The 18,126-nt window shown below is 41.5% G+C and overlaps 1 protein-coding gene across 3 annotated transcripts in view; it reads right to left on the minus strand.

Annotated features, from left to right (window-relative positions):
• Positions 1 to 18,126, minus strand: part of pip4k2aa (phosphatidylinositol-5-phosphate 4-kinase, type II, alpha a) — a 296,126-nt gene that overhangs the window by 28,723 nt on the left and 249,277 nt on the right. For all 3 annotated transcript variants that reach the window (XM_063044236.1, XM_063044235.1, XM_063044237.1), the window contains exon 7: positions 171 to 284. In XM_063044236.1, coding sequence (XP_062900306.1) covers positions 171 to 284 — 114 coding nt within the window. The remainder of the gene's footprint in view (positions 1 to 170; positions 285 to 18,126) is intronic.

Consider the following 18,126-nt stretch of genomic DNA (forward strand, 5'->3'; position numbering starts at 1 on the left):
ACTCGGAGAAATGGTCCAGGGATTATGTGTGTGGACATGATCAACCAACTGGTCTTTTCTTATACAACACTTCTATATATTTGTATATAATTAAAAAATATACCTCTTGGGATTGAGGAAAAGCACTGTGAACTGTTTAACTGAAAGCACACAATTATACATTTTCTTACCTCAACATCCTTCTTAAGTTTTTCCAGGAACATCTTTTTATTGTCTTCATTAATGTAAATTTTTTGCCCATCATTGATGAAGTCATTGTCCTTGTATGTTGGTAATTCCTTGGCCTGCAAACAAAATCCACACAATCATTAGGAAACTTAAGTATGGACAATGGAATAGTTTATTATTCAAATGCTTCCAAAATACTATTCAATGTTCTAAACCTACAAAAATACAATGTAGAAATTCCCAAGGCAGTGCACAAGGTTGGCATTAATATGGAGAAATAGGAAGGGAGGAAGGCTAAATGCTAGTTTAGCTACAAATGCAGTATGTGTCTAGAAAGAGTAAAGAAAGGAGGATAATTATCTTCTGAAATTATGCAACAAGGAGATCTGATAGACGTATTCACTATCATGAAGGCACAGAAAGGCTCAAAGGAGAGAAACAGTTCTGCTTGAAGGGATAAAGAACTAGGGGACATTTTTGTCCTGCGATCAAGAACAAGCTCCAGTTTTCTGGGATCAGAGGTGGCTAATGGGCCACCATGGGAACAGCAGAATTCCACAATTGGAGCAGGATATGGTTGCTGCAAAGGCAGGTGGGTAACTTGTGAGATGGTGCATACCTTCCTAATACCATACAAATGTTTTTACTTCATTCCAAATAGTCATGAGCCAGAGACTCCCAAGAATCAGCAAGCAAGTGTTGAGCTAATCCTTGAATCTTTTTATTTGTATACCTGATAATCTAATCCTGTGACAGGGTATGTCTGTTTCATTTTTGATGACTACTTTCAATGAGAGATGGCTCCCGAGATGAGGGAAGTGGTCCACATCTCCCCATGAAACTGTGTGCTATAGTTAGAATGGATTGGTAGAGGACCTTTGTCTTCTAGAAGTTGAGTGGAAGTACCATCCCCTTATATTCTTTCATGACAAAGAATGAAAGTTACCAGAAAAGGAATCAAAACTGACTCAAGATAATTTTCTTTTGATGCAGCAAATGTTCACGGTCTGAAAAAATATTTTCAGGCAAAGTAAAGGAGCATTCAAAAGAGAATTGGGTAAGAATCTGAAGGCAAAGAATCTGCAGCGCTTTCAAGAAAGGGCAAAGGAGTATGATAAGCCTATTGCTCCTAATTGAGCCACTACAAGCCAGATACACCAACTGGTTACTCTAAACAGTCTGCGATTCTGTCCCATGGTATCAAAGTGCAGTTGCGACTGAGGTTTCATTTGGAAGATACCTGGATCTGCATACCTTCATACATAATAATGTATTCCTTGCTTGCTTCTCTCATAGACAAGAATCGGAGGCAAGAATGTGGAGGGATGTAAGGGGATTGTGATGGCCATGGAATTCAGGGTAAATGGCCAGCCAAGAACATTGACACTGGAGTGGAGGGAACCAAACAGGCCATATTTACTGGGAGAGCGGGTGATAGGGAGGTGAAGCATCAGCTATGAAAGGAACTCTAGCATCAGGCAGGACGAAGAAGCAATTGGAAGAGACAAGTACAGAGTTGACATGGCGAAGAAGCTCAGATTGATGGGGTTTTGAGAGTGTGCAGGAGATCAGGTGAGCAGTTTAAAGCTGTGGGTGGGATGGTGGTAGTTAAACTTCTCATTCACATACAAGCCTGCCTGGTTGACACAGCAAGACACAAACTTCTCCTGGGTGAAACTCGCAGTGGGCCACCCCTTGACAACACGGTTCAACTTCTGCTGAAGTGCTCCAAATGGGATCGAGCATGAGGAAGGACACAGCTTAACGAGACCATGGCAAAGAAATAACAAGGCCGTCTCTTGGCTGGAAACGCCTTGTGCCAATTGGTGAGATTCCAACAGAAAGTATTCGCAAATATTAAATTGATTGACTATCACATAGCATTTGGATTTTAAGCAAAATTGCTTTCCTAGATTCAGCTAAGAGTTCAAAATGAACCAAAGGTGGCGCACGTGTGCTGCTGGGAGGAGAAAAAAAAAATTGCCACATGATGGAAGATCTACAAAGCAACACAGCAAATGCACAATGTAACCATGGCAATCTTGTCTTTTGAGTTCTGCCACCAAAGAGGAAATGAAATGTTGATGTTTGAGAATGAAATATTTGATTCTTCCTCTTTGTGACTGCACACGAAAAATATGAAATATAACTTCAAAGTTAAACGAAGAGTAAATAAGAAGAATAATCAAAATATGCTTAACAGAAAGTGACCTGGAGTTTTCACTTGGTTGTTCTGTTTCGTTGATGCATTTTGTTCAGCCACCAGCAAAACTAGCTCAGACTGAGTACAAATTATAAGTGACTTAAGTTCCACATTGTCAAAAGTTTAAACTATACTGCACAAGAAGCCAGCCACTTCAAAGCTCTGCCCTCAACTCTACCACTGATGTAGTTTTGCCATTCAGATCAACCTCATCAGAACCTGACATTATTTACTTATTCATTTGGGGACACAGTGTGGAATATTCCCTCCGGGCTGCTCGGCAACCCTCGCTTTAACCCAAACCTAATCATGGGGCAATTCACAATGACCAATTAACCTACTTTTAACCTACAATTAACCTAATTAACCAGGTATATGGAGGAATTTAAGGTGGGGGGGGTTATATGGGAGGCAGGGTTTAAGGGTCGGCACAACATTGTGGGCCGAAGGGCCTGTACTGTTCTATGTTCTATGTACTAACCAGTACGCCTTTGGACTGTAGGAGGAAATGGGAGCACCCAGAGGAAACCTGAGTGCATGCTGGAAGGAACATACAATCTTGCTTACAGGGGATGCCAGAATTGAACTTTGAACTCCGATGCCCCGAGCTGTAATAGCATTGTGCTGCCCATGGTATCTATTTTCTGTCTTTTCAGTCCTGATTAATTGTCATTTCAGGCTGAGACCCTTCACTTCCACCCATAGGTGCTCCCTTGCCTGCTGAGTTCCTTCAGCACTACGTGGGTGTTACGATGGAAAATGTGACAATAATAAACCAATTTACCAACTTACCAATAACTTATCAAAGGTAATGACTCAAATACTACACTTTCACTATAAATTCATTGTCAGGGTTCAACATTGGTGCATGGGGCATCAAACCCAAGACAAGTGAAAATGTTTTATCCAGAAGTCTCTCATACCTTTCCTCTGGAGCTGATACCACATGGTACAATATCAACACTGGTTTAAAACATAATCGGGAGCACTCTAGCACAGGGGTTCTTAACCTGGAGTTCACAGACCCCTTGCTTAATGGCATTGGTCCATGGCATAAAAATTTTGGGAACCCCTGTCCTAGCAGGAAGGTTTGCTAGTACTGCATGGGATGGGGGGGGGGTGTAGGGGGCATTAAATTAGAGTTGCAGAAAGTTGGGAACCAGAGTGCCAGAACAAACAGTGGACTAGTTGTGGAAACAGGTGCTACTAAGACCTCAGATAAAGCCAGGAATCAACAGGGTGAGCATGATGGGGCCAATATTCTGGGTTGTGTATATTTCAATGCAAGAGGTATTACAAGAAAGGCATATAAGCTCAAGGCATGGACTAACACATGGAATAATGATATTGTAGCCATTAGTGAGACTTGGTTGCAGCAGGGGCAAGACTGGCAGCTCAATATTCCAGGCCTGCGTTGTTTTAGATGTGAAAGTGCAGGAATGATTAAAGGGAGAGTGGTGACATTACTAGTCAGGAAATGCGTCAGAGCAGTGCTGTCAGGACAGATTGGAGAACTCATCTAGTGTGGCTTTATGGGTGGAACTGAGGAATAAGAAAGGTATGATCAGGGTAATGGGGCTATATTATAGACCACCCAACAGTCTGCGGGATTTAGAGGAAGAAGTTTGTGGAGATAACGCAGACTGTTGCAAGAAACACAAAGTTGTGATAGTAGGTGATTTTAACTTTTCAAATATTGACCAGAACTCCCATACTGTAATACATAGAAGTACATAGAAGTCCTAATGAGGCAGTGCATGATACTTGATCTCCAATTAGCAAATGACACAGGGCAGATGACAGAAGCTTTTGTAGGGGAACATTTTGTATCTAGTGATTATAATGTCATTAATTTCAAGAACTCGTCGTCCGGTTGAGAGGATTGTAAGGGACAAGATTGGTTCTCTGGAAAATCAGAATGGTAATCTATACGTGGAGCCAAAAGAGATGGAGGAAATACTAAATGCATTTTTATATCAGTAGTTACTCAAAGATGGACACAGAGTCAATGGAAGTGAGGCAAATAAGAAGCCAGGTCATGGACTCTATACAGAGGAGGAGGTGTTCATTGTCTTGAGGCAAATTAGGGTGGACAAATCCCCAGGACCTGACAAGGTGTTCCTTTGGACCCTGTGGGAGGCAAGTGCAGAAATTGCAGATGCCCTAGCAGAGATATTCAAATCATCCTTAGCAACAGGTGAGCTCCTGGAGGATTGGAGGATAGCCAATGTTGTTCTGCTGTCCAAGAAAGGCTCTTAGAATAAACCAGGAAATTATAGGCCGGTGAGCCTGACATCACTAATGGGAAAGTTATTGGAAGGCATTTTAAGAGACTGTTATTGGGATAGACAGGGACTGATTAGGGATAGTCAGCATGGCCAATCCCTAACCAATCTTACCCAGTTTTTTGAGGAAGTTACCAGGAAAGTGGATGAAGACAAAACAATAGATGTTGTCTATATGGACTTCAGCAAGGCATTTGACAAGGTCCCAGATGAGGCTAGTCAAGAAGGTTCAGTCACTTGGCATTCAAGATGAAGTAGTAAATTGGATGAGACATTGGCTTTGTGGGAGAAGCCAGAGAGTGGTAGTAGATGGCTGACTCTCTGACTGGAGGCCTGTGACTAATCAAGTGTCACAGGGATCGGTGCTATGTCCATTGTTGTTTGTCATCTATATCAAATATCTGGGCGATAATGTGGTTAACTAGAAGAGCAAATTTGTGGATAACTCCAAGAGTGGGGGTGTAGTAATGGGCTGAAAAATGGCAGATGGAATTTAATGTAGCAAGTGTTGAACTTTCGGAGGACCAAACAAGGTTAGGTCTTACATAGTGAGCTGTCGGGCACTGAGGTGTGTGGTGGAACAAAGGGATCTGAAAATACCAGTCCATAATTCATTAAAAGTGATGTCACAGGAAGATAGGGTTGTAAAGAAAGCTTTTGGCACATTGGCCTTCATAAATCAAATTACTGAGTGCAGGAGTTGGGATGTTATGTTGAAGTTGTACAAGACATTGGTGAGGCCTAATTTGGAGTGTTGTGTGCAGTTTTGGTCACCTACAGGCTTACAGGAAAGATGTAAGTAAGATTGAAAGCGCACAGAGAAAATTTACAAAGGTGTTGCTGGGTTTGAAGGACCTGAGTTATAAGGAAAGATGGAATAGGTTAGAACTTTATTCCCTAGAATATAGAAGATTGAGGAGAGATTGGATAGGGGTATGTAAAATTGAAGGGTATAGATATGGTAAACGCAAGCAGGCTTTTCCACTGAGGTTGAGTGAAACTACTAGAGGTCATGGGTTAGGGTGAAAGGTGACTTGTTCAAGGGGAACATGAGGGGAATCTTTTTCACTCAGAGGGTGGTAAGGGTGTGGAACAAGGCTGCCTGTGCAAGTTGAACAGAAGTTGTGCTGACTTTGCGTAAACTGCACCTAATTTCCAAGCCTTTGAGAAGACATTTAAATTTAAAAGGCTGATATGACTGGGCCATCTAACAGCATTTGCAGTTCTAGCAGCTTGCAATCAGATAGTTGCCAGACTGGCAGTGAAGCTGCATTCTCTCCACACCACTGGGACTTGAAACTCTTGGCCATTATGTCATCAGGAGACTTCCATAGGTAATGACTGCCAATATTCATCAGTGCACCTGGACAGTCCGGAGAGGCAGGAGGCTTCTGGCTTAATGGTAACCTAGGAATGAATGGGACCACTGGTTTGGGGCTCCGGAGGGGTGGAACTGCTTTTAGCTTTCCATGTTACTTCATAGTTTCTTTCATATTTTCATTAGTTTAAATACAAAGGCCATGAATAATCAGCATGGAACCTTGCCAGCCAGCTGTGTACATCTGAAAAGTGCCATGAATTTTCAGTAATTAATTTTTATATGCTTTGCATGGGGTCAAATCTTCCTACTATTAGTACACAAATCAAGAAAATAATAAATAATTATTTGATTTAATGAAATTTAAATAAATGAAAACATATTTCTGCTCAAGGACAGTTCTATCTACAATCCAAAACCGGATGAGTATGGTTATACCAAAGTACTATCAAACTAAACAAAATCCATGAATAGTTATTTCTGAGCCAAACAACACAGCACACCATCAATGTGTCGTTACATCCAGTCGCAAGAAGCAGCTCAAAGAAATAAGTCTATAAAGGTTTGCTACTTCAGCATCACAAAACCATCCGTGATGGACCATCAGTGAAACATTCTTTATACATCAGTGGTGGAAGTGGCAACATTTTATTAGCTCCCTGGAGTTAAGGCAGTTTCCATTAAATCATGTTCGCCAATGGGAATGCGTGTACTACGGCAGCATACAAGGCATAAAATTATAGCGAGTCTCAGACTCAGCCCATCTTATTGTGCGCAATATTGGATGTGTTCCCTAGCAGTAAAATCCAACTTTCCTTTGGCACAGGGTGGGGTGGGAAGGCGGCTCACATCAGCAGCACATGTGGAGGGCTGGCCACATGACAAGAGGACTAAAACAGCACGGACTTTACTACGAACTCAGTTGAGGTTTAAAGAGCTCCGCATACTTCAAGACGAGAGCCAATGAGCGCTGGGTCGAATGATCTGGCCCACAGAATTTTGAAAGCACAGGTAGTGTCCAGTTGGAGAGATTTTCCTTTTAGTAATCCTGTCAGTCCCATCCTATCTTTCCCCCTGGCTTTGTAAATTATTCAAAATAGTGCTCTTCAGTTTCCTTTCAAAATGGCTAATAACATTCATAACCACAAAGGTTTATGTAAAAGGTTTTAGAGTCATAGAGAAGTACAGCATAGAAGGCCCCTCGACCCATCAAGTCCATGCCTAAACCACTTAGACTGCCTACTCCCATCGACCTGCACTGGGAACATAGCCCTCATTCCCCTACCATCCATGTACCTGCCCAAACTTTTCTTAAATGTTGACATTGAGCCCGTATGGACCACTTGTGCGGATAGCTCATTCCACACTCTCTGGACCCTCTGAGTGAAGAAGTTTCCCCTCATGTTCCCCTTAAACTCTTCAGCTTTCACCCTTAAACCATGACCTCTGTTTGTAATCCCACCCAACTGCAGTGGAAAAAGCCTGCTTGCATCTACCCTATCTGTACGACTCACAATTTCATATACCTCTATCAAATCTCCTCTCAATCTTCTATGTTCTAATGAATATAGTCCTAACCTATTCAGTCTTTCCTTATAGCTCCGTTCCTCCAGACCTGGAAACATACTTGTAAATTTTCAGAATTCAGAATCAGAATCAGGTTTATTATCATTGGCATGTGTCATGAGATTTGTTAACTTAGCAGTTCAATGCAATACATAATATAAAAGAAGAACAAATAAATGAATAAATTACACTATACGTATAATGAATAGATTAAAAATCGTAAAAAACAGAAATAATATATATGAAAAAGTGAGGTAGTGTTCACAGGATCAAAGTCCATCTAGGAATCGGATAACAGAGGGGAAGAAGCTGTTCCTGAATTGCTGAGTGTGTGCCTTCAGGATTCTGTATCTCCTACCTGATGGTAACAGTGAGAAAAGGGCATGCCCTGGGTGCTGGAGGTCCTTAATAATGGATGCTGCCTTTCTGAGACACCGCTCCCTGAAGATGTCCTGGATACTTTGTAGGCTAATACCCAAGATGGAACCGACTTCTTTGTACTCTTTCAACCTTGTTTACATCTTTCTTGTGTCCACCTTGGTGACACAAAATAGGTGACCAAAACTGCAGACAATACTCCAAAAAAGGCCTCAACCACGTCTTATACAACTTCAACATAACATACCGTCTCCTGTAACCAATATATTGATTTATGAAGGCCAATGTGCCAAAAGCTTTCTTGATGCCTCTACCTGTGACGCCATTTTCAATGAATTATGTACCTGTATTCCCACATTCCTTTGTCCTATCACACTCCTCAGTGCTCTACTATGCACTGTGTAAGACCTCCATGGTTGGTCCGACCAAAGTGCAATACCTCGCACTGAACTGCATTAAATTCCATCTGCCAGTTTTTCTGCTCACTTTCCTAGCTGACGCAGATCCCTCTGCAAGCTACGATAGCCTTCCTCGCTGTCCACTACACCTCCAATCTTGTGTCATCCGCAAATTTGCTGATCCAGTTAACCACATTATCATCTAGATAATTGATATAGATGCCAAACAACAATGGATCCAGCACCTATCCCTGCAGCACTCCACTAGTCAGAGAGGTAACCATCTGCTACCACTCTTTAGCTTCGCTCACAAAGCCAATGTCTAATTCAATCTACTGTCTTCTTGTCCAACTGCTCATGCAGGACCTTGTCAAATGCCTTGCTAAAGTCCATGTAGGCAACATCCACTGGCGTGCCTTCAGCCATTTTCCTAGTGACTTCTGCAAAAACCTCTTGTAGGGTCCAAGGGAACATCTTGTCAGGCCCTGGGGATTTATCCACCCTGAAACCCCTCAGGATAACGCCTCCTCCTCGGTAATCTGTACAGGGTCAATGAAGTTGATGCTGCTTTGCCTCACTTCTACAGACTCTGTGTCCATCTCCTGAGCAAATACAGATGCAAAAATATTATTTGAGCTCTCCCCTCTGTCTTTTGGCTCCACACATAGATTACCATTCTGATCTTCCAGAGGACCAATTTTGTCCTTCACAATTCTTTTGGTCTTAACATATCTATAGAAGCCCTTAAGATTCTCCTTCACCTTGTCTGCTTTGAGCAACCTCATGCCTTCTTTTAGCCCTCCTGATCTCTTTCTTAAGTGTTCTCTTGCATTTCTTATATTCCATAAGCACCTTATTTGTTCCTACCTGCCTATACCTGCTATGTACCCCCTTTTATCTTCTAACCAGGGCCTCAATATCTCTTGAAAACCAAGGTTCCCCACACTTGTTATCTTTACCTTTTATTCTGACAAGCACATTCAGCTTTGTACTCACAAAATTTCTTTTGAAGGGCTCCCACTATCAAGTCTACCTTTGCCAAAAAACAGCCTGTCCCAATCCACATACCAGATCATTTCTGATACCATCAAAATTGGGCTTTCTCCAATGCAGAATCTCAAACTGCAGACCAGACCTATCTTTTCACATATTTACTTTGAAACTAATGGCATTGTGGTCACTGGATGCAAAGTGTTCCCCTACACAAACTTCTGTCACATACCCTTTCCCATTCCCTAACAGCACATCAAGTATTGCACACTCTGTCATTGGGACTTCTACGCACTGATGAAGGAAAATTTCCTGAACACATTTGATAAACTCTATCCCATCTAGTCTTTTTACAGTATAGGACTCCCACCAACATGTAGAAAATTAAAATCACCTACTATATCAACCTTATGCTTCTTACAACAATCTGCAATCTCTCTGCAAATTTGTTCCTCTAAATCTTAGGACTGTTGTGTTGTCTGTAATAGTCACATTAACGTGGTCATACCTTTCTTATTTCTCAGTTCCACCCATAAAGCCTTACTAGCTGAGTTCTCCAGTCTGTCCTGACTGAGCACTAGTGTAACATTTTCCTTATCCAGTAATGCCATCCCCTCTCCTTTAATTTCTCCTGCTCTGTCACATCTAAAACAATGGAACACTGGAATAATGAGCTGCCAGTCCTGCCCGTCCTGCAACCAAGTCTCACTAATGGCAACAATGCCATAATTCCAGGTGTTGATCCATGCCCTGAGCTCAACCGCCTTTCCTATGATACTTCTTGCATTGGAATAGTCATAGTCATACTTTATTGATCCCGGGGGAAATTGGTGTTCGTTACAGTTGCACCTTAAATAATTAAGTAGTAATAAAACCATAAATAATTAAATAGTAATATGTAAATTATACCAGGAAATAAGTCCAGGACCAGCCTATTGGCTCAGGGTGTCTGACCCTCCAAGGGAGGAGTTGTAAAGTTTGATGGCCACAGGCAGGAATGACTTCCTATGATGCTCTGTGTTGCATCTTGGTGGAATGAGTCTCTGGCTGAATGTACTCCTGTGCCCAACCAGTACATTATGTAGTGGATGGGAGACATTGTCCAAGATGGCTTGCAACTTGGACAGCATCCTCTTTTCAGACACCACCGTCAGAGAGTCCAGTTCCATCCCCACAACATCACTGGCCTTGCGAATGAGTTTGTTGATTCTGTTGGTGTCTGCTACCCTCAGCCTGCTGCCCCCCAGCACACTACAGCAAACATGATCGCACTGACCACCACAGACTCGTAGAACATCCTCAGCATCGTCTGACAGATGTTAAAGGACCACAGTCTCCTCAGGAAATAGAGACAGCTCTGACCCTTCTTGTAGACAGCCTCAGTGTTCTTTGACCAGTCCAGTTTCTTGTCAATTCATATCCCCAGGTATTTGTAATCCTCCACCATGTCCACACTGACCCCCTGGATGGAAACAGGGGTCACTGGTGCCTTAGCTCTCCTCAGGTCTACCACCAGCTCCTTAGATTAAGCTGCAGATAATTCTGCTCACACCATGAAATTGGCCCTCCGTATCTGCGGGTTCCACATCCGAGGATTAAACCAACTGCGGATCGAAAATATTCGAAAATAAAATTCCAGTAAGTTCCAGAAAGCAAAACTTGAATTTGCTGTGCGCCGAGCACTACGCTGAATCCACGCAAATGAAGTGATGTGCAGGCATATCCTGCTGTAGCCTTCCGCCATTTCACAGATCCTCAGTCTCTCTCCAGCACTCGTTGTTTGAGCATTGTTTGCCTTGCGTCTCATTCGTTCGCTACTTGTGAGCGAGAGGAAGGAGTTTAAGGCTAGTAAGGGACGGCTGGCTGGCTATGTAAAGCACTACAGCCTCAAGAACTTAAAGATCACGGGAGAATTGGCATCGGCTGATACCGAGGCAGCATCAGCGGTCCCAGAAGAGCTACGATGGTTGTGTCTGTACTGAACATGTACAGACTGTTTTTCTTGTCATTATTCCCTAAACAATACAGTATAACAACTATTTATATAGCATTTACATTGTATTAGGTATTATAAGTAATCTAGAGGTGATTTAAAGTATACGGGAGGATGTGCGTAGGTTATATGCAAATACTACTCTATATAAGGGACTTCAGCATCCGTGGATTTTGGTATCCGCGGGGGGTCCTGGAACCAATCCCCCGCGAATACCGAGGGACGACTGTATACACAGCTCAGGACACTAGTCGTACCATGCTCAATCTTTTGATTCCTGACTTTGCCTGAGGATTGAACAACATGTCTCCACAACCTCTCCACTTACTGTTCCTGCATTCGGTTTCCCTGCAACTCCAGTTTAAACCCCACCATGCAGCATTAGCAAACCTTCCCACTAGGTCATTAGTCCCCCTCCAGTTCAGGTGCAAACCATTCCTTCTGTACAGGTTCCCACCTTCCCTGGAAGAGAGCCCAATAATCTAAAAATCTTATCCTCTCCCTCCTACAACAATTCCTTAGCCATGTATTAAACTGCATAATGCTTCTAGTTCTGACCTGACTAACACATAGCACAGGCAGCAATCCTGAGATCACAACCTTGGAGGTCCTGCTCTTTAACTTAGCACCTAGCTCCTGAACTCCCTCTACAGAAACTCATCACTTGCCCTACCCATGTCATTAGTATCTATATAGACAATGACCTCTGGCTGTTCCACCCTTCCATTTGAGAATGCTGAATAATTGATCAGAAGTGTCCTGAACCCTGGCACCTGGGAGACAACCTACCGCCTGGGAGTCTCCTGTTTGTTCTACTAACTAATGAATCCTCTTTTATCAGGCCTCTTATTCCTCCTCCTCTTCTGATTCTCAGAGCCAGATTCAGCACCTGAAACTTTTCTCTGAAAGGTCATTCCCACCTCCCCCCACCCCCATATACCTATTGTTAAGGGATGGCCACGGGGGTATTCTGCACTGGCTCCTTAACCCCTTTCCCCTTCCTGTCACCCAGTTTCCTGGGAGTAATTACCTCTCTATATGTCCTACCTATCACCTCTTCAGCCTCTCGAATGATCCCCTGAAGTTCATCCAGTTCCAGCTCTAACTCCTTAACGCGGATTATTATAAGCTGTAGCTGGATGCACTTATGCAGATGCGAGGGACACTGGAGGTCTCCCTGCCTTCCCACATCCCACATGAGGAGCATTCTACTATCCTACATCCTGCCTGGCAACTCCACTGTCCTAACTGAGCAAATATAAAGAAGGGAGAGAAGAAAAAAACTCTAGCTGAATCTTTTTTTTTTACTTTCTCTGACTGAACTCTCAAAGAGCTAAAGCCTCAGAATCACCAGTCCAACTCTGTCCTCTTTGATGATGACCGGCGGTCAGAGCTCCAAAACACTGCTGCCAGTTGCTACCCTTTTGACTTGGTCAGCAGACCTGAGTGAAATTCCCTCCTTTCAATCTTCTGATCTCCCAACTGGCTGCTGGTCAGTGCTGCAAAAACATAAAACTGCTGCGAGCTGCTGCCTTTTCTTCTCAGTCAGTGGACCTGGTGAAATTTCCTCCTTTCAAGCCTCTGATCTCCCAGTTGGTCGCTGGTCAGTGGGTGCCAGGTTGAACAATCTCGCCCCATCTTTTATGTCATAGAATTATGAAAGCATTCATAATAATGAAAGCATTCAGTTGGAGAGAATTTCCCTTTATTAATACCCACAGTCCCACTGTAGCTTTGCAATTTATTCTAACTAGTGCCTCTTCAGTTCCCTTTCAAAATGGCTGAAAACAGTCATAACCACAAAGGTTTATGTAAAAAGTTTTCCTATGCGTCCTCTTTTATCTTTGATGAAAATGGTATACATGAACCCTCCGTTTTATTTTCTGAAGTATCTTCCAATGGGTGCACATCCTTCCCACTTACCTCATGTGAACATGTTATGATCAACGCTGCAAGTTCATAGAGCATTGGAAACAGGTCCTATGACACCAGGCCCATGCCAACCATCAATTACCAATCTGTTTTAATATTAAATTCCCATCAGTTTACACCAGATTCCACCGTTCACCTGCACACTGTGTGAGGGAGGTGGGGGCAACAGTAGCTAACTAACTTACCAACCCACAATGCTGAGTGAGAGAAGAAACTCATGCAGTCACATAGACAGCACTGGAGATCAGGACTGAATCCAGTCCAGTGAGATGTCAGGCAGCAGCTCTACCGTGTCATTGCTAGTGCTCTTTCAAATCTCCTCACAACCATCTCTGTTCCTTTCAGATCTCCTTTCAACCACCTTTGCTCCAAGGAGAAAATCTCCAGCGCCTCCCTTTGTAGCTGAAATCACTTACCCCTGGTCAATGTTTTCACAACTTTTCTAGGATCTTCACTTCTTTTGTAACAGAAGCTCACTAAAAGGCAAGTTTAAAAACTATCTATCAAACAGACTACAGAAACTGAATATTACCAGTAGATGGTTTTACAAAGACTTTCTAAGTAAATAAATTATTTTAAATGAACTACAGTTGGACAAGAGTCAGATTGAAATGCTCATCTTTATGGTAAATCCATCTTCAACTGTATTCATCAAAAATGATCAAATTACCACTTTTAAGCGTAATATCGCATTGAAATTAATGCAGTGTTATCTTAATTATACTCTAAATTGCTGCCAGGTTAAATTGGATCATGGCACAGATTGAGCAGGAGTCAAAGAATTAAAAAAAACTTTATGTAACTAATGGAACTTTGAATGCAATTTGCACGCATTATCCTAACTGAGCATCAGTGAACAATTTATTACTAGCTGGGATATGATAGGAATATTTTATTTCTTTTATCATGACTTTACTGATGATTACTGATGCTGAGGCAATAACTGGCCAAACTGAATTCAGCAGATTAGGCAACTACAAACCTCAAGGGTCAGAGTTCCAAGGATTCACAACCTTCGAATTACTTCAACAGTTTAATGAATCCAGCATTCACTCTAATTGAAAGGAGGTTTCAGATTTCCACTTCTTTCAGTTTGAGAAAATACCTTCTATTTCCACTCCTAATTGACCACTCCCAACTTTGAGGAAATAGAGTTTCTTTGCCCATATTTGGCAGAATCTCTTTATAAATTGAGACACCTCAATGAGATCACCACTTAAGCATTGAAACTTCAGAGAATAGAAACAAAGCTGATAGAATTTGACCTTATAGTCAAACCCAGTGTCATATCCATGAATCTGCTGTTCATAATATGACCTTCCTGATAGGAATCTAACTGAGGTTCCACATAAACTAAGCTCACACATCACTTTTGCATTAGTATCCCCCCGAAATGAATAAAACTCCAAAAGGATTTGTTTTTTTTTAAGAAATATGATGTTTTAGGAATTGTTTACATTGGTGGCAAGACAAGGCGTTCATTCATGGTTTTAGTCTTGTATTCTATTCCCATCCACAGGATTTACCAAGGCCCCAACTTATTCATAGAGTTATACAGCATGGAATTGAGCTAACCGGCTCACCACATCCACGCTGACCCTTTGCCCATCAACAGTATCATCTGAAATTGTAAATACAAAGTTCTCAATGCCATCAACTGATATAGGGTGAAAAATTGAGGCCCAAACACAAATACTTTTGGAACAATATTTTGTGTATTCTTCCAAGTATTTGCTTTACTTTTATGCACCACTGCCAATTCGAAACTGACCAGCACCTTATGTCACAAGGCTACCTCTAATTTCAAGTATGTTTATTTTTATAGTAATTTCCTGAGTAGGTACCTTATTGTATCTTCTCTAGATGTTCAGATGCATGATGTCCAGAGATGGCATCATGAGACATCATGCTAGAAATAGCTCATTATGGTTAGACATGGCCTTTAAAAATCCATTGTAACCTTCTGTAAAGAGCTCCCCAGTTGATGTCAGAGTCAATGATGAAAAATTTCAGACAATTCTTCACTACTGGTGCTAAACTGGCTGGTCCATAAGTAATCTATTTTTTTTCTTTTGTAGATATTACTGCCTTGATTTTCAATGATAGCCTCAGATTCTATACCTTAACTGATATTTTAAAATATTTAAAATTGCAAGTGGACTACAGCAGCAGGAGAGTTTAATTTCACAAGACTATCAAATGATATTCTAGGACTGGGAAATAAATCACTGCTTTAGCTCGTGGCAGGCGATTTATATCCATGCATTAAAAAGTCAATGAAGTACTTCAAAAACACAAACATGCATCTTGTCGAATATTCCCTACAGGCCGACTGACCAAGAAAAAGAAACAATGAAAGTCGTAACTTGCAGATTCAATACAGTGGATTTATCAGTAATTTTGGCACAGACTTCATTGTGTTTGACAGAGCATTTTATTGAAATGCTAACTAAACTTAAATAATCCCAAATTTAACTCTCCAGAGAAGGGGTATATTTTTTCCACATCTGTTAAACCAAGATTTGTTTTATTCTGCCAAGCCACCAGCTTTTCAAATTGATTTTGAAGTGTTACTGCTTTCAAGAATACAAAGCACATCCGGAAGTGCAAACCTGCAGCCACCAATCATTTACATCGTTTAATCTTAAATCCAAAATGTCACCTGTTTCTGATGGAAGCAGTCAATTTAGCTTTAGATGGTTATTAAATGTTAATTTTACAAACCCCCGTTGTCATGAAATGCATATATGCATTTACAAATATGCATATAAATATTGAATAGGCAAAGATTACTAGATTACAGTATTATATTACAAACGTTTAATAGTTGACAAAAAATCTCGTTTTCAAAATAGCAGCACAAATAAAACTTATTTTCATCATCCTCTCTCACTGCTCCTTCCTTGAAATTAGCTCAAAAAAAATTACTTTTGTAAGATTTTATTTCCAAAGCAGGATTTTGGGAGAATGTTTTCCAAAGAAAGAATATGGAGAAAAATAACTACGATTCAACGTCCTTTTGTCAAAATTGCAGTAAAACTAATAGACCATAAGACTACAGAATCAGAATTAGGCCATTTGGCCCATTAAGTCTGCTCTGCCATTCCATCATGGCTGATTTGTGATTCCTCTCTATTCTCCAGCCAATAAGCGAATCCTATATCCATGCTACTATCTTTCCTGTAATATCATGGGCTTTTATCTTGTTAAGCAGGCTTATGTGTGACACCTTCTCAAAGGCCTTCTGAAAATACAAGTACACAACATCCACCGATTCTCCTTTGACTATCCTCAAAGAATTTCTACAGATTTCTCAGGCAAGATTTTCCCTTAAGGAAACCATGCTGACTTTGGCCTGTTTTATCATGTGCCTCAAACTGCCGATACCGCTTCCTTAACAAATGACTCCAACAGCTTCCCAATAACTGAGGTCTGGCTTACTGGCTATAATTTCCATTCTTCTGCCTCCCTCCCTTCTTGAAGAGTGGAGTGACATTTGCAATTTTCCAGTCGTCCGGAACCATTCCAGAATCTAGTGATTCGAGAAAGATCATTACTAATGTCTTCATAATCTCTTTAACCCTGGTGTGTTGTCCACCTGGTCCAGGTGACTTATTTACCTTCAGACCTTTCAGCTTCCCAAGTACTTTCTCCCGAGTAATAGGAATTGCACTCACTTCTGCTCCCTGATACTCTTGAACTTCCAGCATACAGCTAGTATCTTCCTCAGTGAAGATGGAAGCAAAATACTTATTTAGTTTGTCTGCCATTTCCTTGTGCCCCATTACTACCTCTCCATTGTCATTTTCCAGTGGTCTGATATATACTCTCGCCTCTCTTTTACTCTTTATATATCTTTTTACAAAAATTCTGGTACTTTCTTTGAAATTATTGGCTAGCTTACCTTCATATTTCATCTTTTCCCTCCTTTTGGCTTTTTAGTTGCCTTCTGTTTGTTTCTAAAAGCTTGCCAATTCTCTAGCTTCTCACTAATTTTTTGCTCCATTATATGCCCTCTCGTTTGCTGTTATGCTGTTTTTGACTTCCCTTATCATCCTCCCTTCAGAATACTTCTTGTTTGGGATGCATCTATCCTGTGCCTTCCGAATTTCAACCAGAAACTCGTCATTGCTGTTCTGTTGACGTCCCTGCTAGTGTCCCCTTCCAATCAACTTTGTCCAGCTCCTCCCTCATGCCTTTATAATTCCGTTTACACCACTGTAATATTGATGCATCTGACTTTAGTTTCTCCCTTGTAATTGCAGGGTGAAGTCTATGACATTATGATTTTTGTCTCCTCAGGGTTCCTTGACTTAAGCTCCCGAATCAAATCTGATTAATAACACATTACCAAATCCAGAAACAACATACATCAAAGTTGCTGGTGAACGCAGCAGGCCAGGCAGCATCTCTAGGAAGAGGTGCAGTCGACGTTTCAGGCCAAGACCCTTCGTCAGGACAAATCCAGAATGGCCTTTCCCCTAGTAGGTTTAACCACAAGCTGCTCTAAAACACCATCTTGTAGGCATTCAACTAATTTTGTTTCTTGGGATCCAGTCACTTGAAATATATCTAAAATGTTGGCCTCCACAGCTACCTATGGTAATAAATTCCACAGATTCACCACCGTCTACCTAAAGAAATTCCTCCTGGTCCTAAATGATCATCCTTCTATTCTGAGGCTATATCATCTGGTCCTACACTCCCCCAGTATAGTAAACACTCTCTCCATGTCTACTGTATCTAGGTCTTTCAATATTCAATAGGTTTCAATGAGATGCCCCATCATTCTTCCAACCTGCAGTTTGTAAAGGCTGAGAGCCATCAAATGCTCCTCATATATTAACCCTTTCATTCCGTGGATCATTCTTGTGAACCTTCCCTTGACCCTCTTT

Source organism: Mobula hypostoma, chromosome 3 (assembly GCF_963921235.1).
Source record: "Mobula hypostoma chromosome 3, sMobHyp1.1, whole genome shotgun sequence".
NCBI classification, from domain to species: Eukaryota; Metazoa; Chordata; class Chondrichthyes; order Myliobatiformes; family Myliobatidae; genus Mobula; species Mobula hypostoma.